We start from the raw sequence: 5,420 nt of genomic DNA, 5'->3' as shown, positions 1-5,420 counted from the left end.
TGCTTGTCGACAAGAAACATGTACTTGCGCATGCATTTTTTTATGACAAAGAGTGATATAAGGAACCGTATACGGCCAAAGATGTCACCCCCCCCCCCAACAAATGAAAATCATGGGTAGTTTGTTACTTGCTTTCTTATTACAGAACAAAACAGTAACAGGCGGAGTTTTTAACGTCTCTGAAACAAGTGAGCAAGGAAGATATATCACATTCGAAATTAATAGAAATATCTATATAGCCAGACCTGTGACACGCAACAATGCCGACCTGTCACATGCAATTATGCTGTTGTTACAAGAATGTCCATTGAAAACTGTAGAAACTGAGATAGCGCTACACTTCATACAAACATTTAGATCCAAAATTCTCAAAACTTACGTTTCACCCGGTCATTGTTTAAGCTGAATGCGACCAAAAATATACCAAGAATCACAATTTGTAGATATGGATCTTAAATCAATCCATGGCCAGCCAGTGTAAAACATATGCAAGCAACCACCAACATGGAATATTCTGTATGAGTAATTGTATCTAAATAAATAGTTCAAACAGTCTTGAAGTAGCGTTGTGTGCTAAATGATTCTTCATGGCTGACACCAATGTTTGCATCTTTCTAAGTACATTTTAGTAAACTTCCGCCCGCCGTTGTTTTCCAGCAGCTATTGAGGAAACTAACGTTGCCCTTGGTAAGGCAGCAACACAGAGTTCCACTCACTCGCCTTGGGGACCAGAGAAGGCTGTAGATGGATCCACTGGACTGACTTTGAGTACAAGCTTAGGTTCTTCTCTTGCATGCACGCACACCAATCAAGAGTATCAGCCATGGTGGAAGGTGGATCTGGGAAGTATCTACACAGTCCAGCGGGTCATTGTCGTGAACCGGGCGGACTGCTGCGGTGAGTTGGCCATGGTCGGTCGGTCGGCTGGTTTATTGAATGAATGAAGACCATTATTGTACATTTTTAAGCAAAGTACAGGTTACAACAGAAACAGAATATACATGATAGTATCATAGACCTAGTCTAACACATAAGTTCGGCTTCTTCTCGCTTCTTGGTAATGGTAAAACAGCCGGTTTGTCAAAACGCATTAGGAAAACAAATTTGTCACTGCTATTCATATGTCTAAAGTGAGGGAATCTACTTTCTATGTAACTAAATAGAGCATTTCTATCATAAACATACATAAAGTACAATCAACAACGATGTGCACTCCATCTTCTACTCTGTTCGAAGGCCGTTTGCACTTTTAATCAGACATATAACGTTAACACCCATACGATACGAATCGCAAACTCATAGTCTTGTATATGTTGTACGGAATCTAGCTTTCTTGTCACGGGGAAGCATGTTTCAGGTCCTTGTCAGTTCTGTCACAGCCTGCTCGAATGTTCTACGGTATGGTAATTGTGTCATGACTTGCAACGAATGTTCATTGATATTTTTTGAAGGAGAGCGACTGCAGAACTTTGCGGTGCGAGTTGGCCTGAGCGATACAGGTCTCGAGAATGACCAGTGCGGGGAGACCTACACGGACACTCCTACCGATGGACAGGCCATCGTGGTGGACTGCTACCCACCGATGCTCGGTCGTTACGTGTCCATACAGCTGGTGGAGCGGACAGATGCCCTGACACTGTGCGAAGTGGAGGTCTATGGTGCAGGTAAAACCATTTTCACAGTAGATTCCATAGACCATTATGACCACCATGAACGTGAACCAACCATGCTCTGGAGTTAGGTATGAGGTTGGCTATCGGGAGGTTGAAAGGGGTATCTTGAAACGATCTGGGCAATATGGAAGGAGTTGATAAACATTTAGGAAACGTTTGGGTAGAATGTCCTTGAGCAGTTGTAGAATGGTTGGTGCTCGAGACGTCCGACAAATATGGCGTAGTAATCGACACGTTGCAACGTCGCGCGTTCGTCATTTCTGGTTTGCTCATGTCTATGTTGATATGATGTTTAACAGGCCATCGAAATACCATTACCACTGATGATAGTTTTCTTTTGCACCTAAATATGTGTCAATCAACATCTAAGGGTCAACAGTGAAGTCACCTTAGTCACAACGTATTCCAATCATCCTAACTCCAATGAATTGCCGAAACATTCATATAACGTTACAAATTTCATTGAGAAAGAATTTCTTGTTTTCAACAAACCTGTCCTTAATAGTTGCTAACGTTTACTTAAAGTTGCCAATTGTAGTTATTCTATGCTTAAACGTTTGTTAATTAATGTCTAGTGCATTTGATACGGAGTTCCCAACTTTTCATTAATTATATTCTCTCTGCATGTAGTGTGTCCAATACCAGACTACGTCCAGTTTAACGGAGTCTGCTACAAGGACTTCGCCCAGGAGAAGACGAACGGTGAGGCTAGACAGAGGTGTGCCGAAGACGGAGGAGTAATAGCCATGCCGAAAGACAATGCGACCAACACTTTTTTGTCAGATCTGACGGACGGAAGGCGTTGGCTTGGTCTAACTGACACCGGCTGTGAGGGCCAGTGGGTGTTTGAAGACGGCCAAGCTATGGAGTCATCGGGCTTCTCTAACTGGAACCCCGATCAACCCAACAATTCTGACGAAGACTGCGCCGTGTTGTCGTCGGATGGGTTCGTCTGGATGGATACAAGGTGTGGCTACAACAGAGGATTCGTCTGCCGGGTTGACCAAGGTAAAAAAAAACTTAGGTTACAATGTTATGGATCTATGCTTTATAAACCTAGTTGTTCTATATCATAATCTATCAATTATGTCGATGGATTTGTTAGTTTGTGAGTGGGTTATTGTCCGTGTGTAGATGATGTATACTTCCGTTACAATATGGGTAACTAGATGTAGGTGGTCAAATTGGTATTATTTGTATGTCTACATTAACTATGCAAATAAGACTTTAAAGTGTGTAATTGATACATAATACACTTCACAATTACTAACTCTTTAACATGTGACTATCGTCGTGGTACGTGAAACTTTCTTGTAACGATAGAACCGGTTTAATAATCCTATTTCCTTTTCCATAGCTGCGGAAGAATGGCTGAGTCGGGATTCATCATGGGTTGTGGACTCATCTGGTACACCATACGCCAGCAACGGAGTCACATATGATGCCGCAAAAACCTTGGATGGGGACACCAGGACCTATTGGAATCCATATGATTTGGATTATAACTACAACAATTGGTACATCGTACTGGACCTCACAGAGCCCTACACTCTTACCAGCATCGCAGTTAACAGCTACGGTGACACTACCCATGACATTGCAGCCTTCACGTTGCAAAAGTCGCAGGTTGGGAGTCCGTACAACTGGGAGTATGTCGTGTCCGTTACTGGCATGCAGGCAGGAACGGACCATCGCCAGGTGTTCGCCGTTTCCCAGGGAACAGCGCGGTACTGGAAGTTCGTGGTCACCCGGACCCACTCCGGCTATCAGCCATTCCTCAAAGAACTGAACCTCTACGGAATCTCCTCCAGTAAGGGCAAATTTCATTTTTTATTGTAACCTAAGTTATCTAGTTATGAGTTTTAGGTACATTATAAATAGTCGCATGTGATACACTGAAACGCAAAAAGGGCCAATAAACCCATTTATGTCACCTTATTTCTTATAGTGTATACATGTATCTAATACAATAGTTACCTTGGTCGCTAATTAATGCTAAAACTTGCACTGTCCGATTTGTGACATATGTTGCTTATGTTAAGGTTATATCATCACAAATAATTACGTAACCTGGGGCATTCTGTGTGTTCTTTAAACGTCTTTCCTGTTACATATACTACAGCTTTCATTGAGCCCGGAATTCATTCTTGTTTTGTTTTCTACAGACGTCTGTCCGGTACCAGACTACATTAGTTTTAACGGAGACTGCTACAAGGACTTTGCTGAGGAGAAGACATACAACGAGGCTAAAAAAACGTGTGCCGAAGATGGGGGAGTGTTAGCCATGCCGAAAGACAACGCGACCAACACTTTTATCTCAAATCTGAGAAACGAGGACGGGTTCCGTTGGCTTGGGCTGACAGATGCCAACAATGAAGGCCAGTGGGTGTTTGAGGACGGCCAAATCCTGGAGTCATCTGGCTATTCTAACTGGTACCCCGGTCAACCTGACAACATTGGCGAAGACTGTGTCGAACTTCTGGAAGAGTCGTTGTGGAATGACAAGAGGTGCACCGCCTCCAGGGGATTCGTCTGTCAAGGTATATATGCACTTCAACTGACCAATTGTCGTTGTCTCGAGATCTCAATACCGTGGATGGGGGTTTGTCTTCTACGACAAACTATTTTTCTAGGCAGATTTCCTTCATCGACAAAATCCCTTTCCCGGTATTAGAGAACCTTGGCTAACTTCCCAACTAACTAAGCTAAATTACCCAACCAGTGCCCCTCCCCCATAGAATAAAAGCCAGTCCCGCTCCAAGTCTGCGAAGGGGGCTATTCCTAAAGTTCCTTTTCTAATGTTCACAAAACGAACACTAGAAAGGCCGGCATTTGCTTAAGAGCAAATACAGCATATTTCAGCCATACCCCTTTCCACGCAACATTGGACTGTTCCAAATCACCCCTGCGCAAAAATGGAACATCCTCTTAACAGTACATTATCCCCCAAAGTGGACTGGTATTGTGAATTGATTCCAGGTAAAAACAGAGCTTGCTTCTATTTTTCAGAAAATGACAATAATCACACCTTCCATTCAGAAAATTTTTATCATGACTGAAAATTGTTGAATGACTTTATGTAATGTCATTAACAATTTTCAGTACGATAACTAGGTGTAAGTTTAAAAAAGTATAAGCTCCTTGTGATGTGGGTACATTTATTATTGCAGTGAACTTTTTTTTATTCAAGTAGGGCATACGATTTAATAATTATCAAGCAGGTGCAGGTACTGTAGGAGCGTTTGTTTTCTTCAAGCTGTAAAACTGTTAAACTGTTTTACTTTGTATGCAATCAGCCATCGAGCCTATTCTTATTTTAGTTTAACAACTTCCTGCCAGACCCGGAAGATACGATTGAACCTTGTTCGAGGATTTATTTTCGTCTGTCTGGTCAGTCTGTTCATACCCTGGCGCTGAGAGTGTTTTATTGGGCTGAAACTCTGGCAGTTTAAAGTTACTTACAATTTAAATGTTCAAAGTTTATGTCAAACAACAACAGCACTAGGAAATGTGGCCACTATAGACAGGTGGTCACTATAGAGAAAATGCTGATCTATTGACTAGGAGCCATACGTTACACATGATTTCAGTACACTGATCATTAATCATATAAACATTGCACAGGTAAGCCAATTGTTTAGATGTACAATTAAGTTCAAATAATTCTGAAGAGAAATATTGATGAGAAAATAATCATTCTCGCCACTGTCTAACTTATAATTACGTATCAAAACTAAACGCAGATTT

At 41.9% G+C, this 5,420-nt stretch overlaps 1 protein-coding gene across 1 annotated transcript in view; it reads left to right on the top strand.

Moving 5' to 3' along the window:
* The window catches only part of LOC118403649, a 16,754-nt gene that overhangs the window by 4,563 nt on the left and 6,771 nt on the right, over nt 1-5,420 (top strand). Inside the window, exons 6-10 of the mRNA XM_035802426.1 lie at nt 658-897; nt 1,452-1,664; nt 2,304-2,681; nt 3,031-3,483; nt 3,839-4,213. Coding sequence (XP_035658319.1) covers nt 658-897; nt 1,452-1,664; nt 2,304-2,681; nt 3,031-3,483; nt 3,839-4,213 — 1,659 coding nt within the window. The remainder of the gene's footprint in view (nt 1-657; nt 898-1,451; nt 1,665-2,303; nt 2,682-3,030; nt 3,484-3,838; nt 4,214-5,420) is intronic.

This window comes from Branchiostoma floridae, chromosome 2 (genome assembly GCF_000003815.2).
Source record: "Branchiostoma floridae strain S238N-H82 chromosome 2, Bfl_VNyyK, whole genome shotgun sequence".
Taxonomy (NCBI): Eukaryota; Metazoa; Chordata; class Leptocardii; order Amphioxiformes; family Branchiostomatidae; genus Branchiostoma; species Branchiostoma floridae.
Note: the sequence above shows the minus strand (reverse complement) of the source record. Positions and strands in the feature narration are given on the sequence as shown.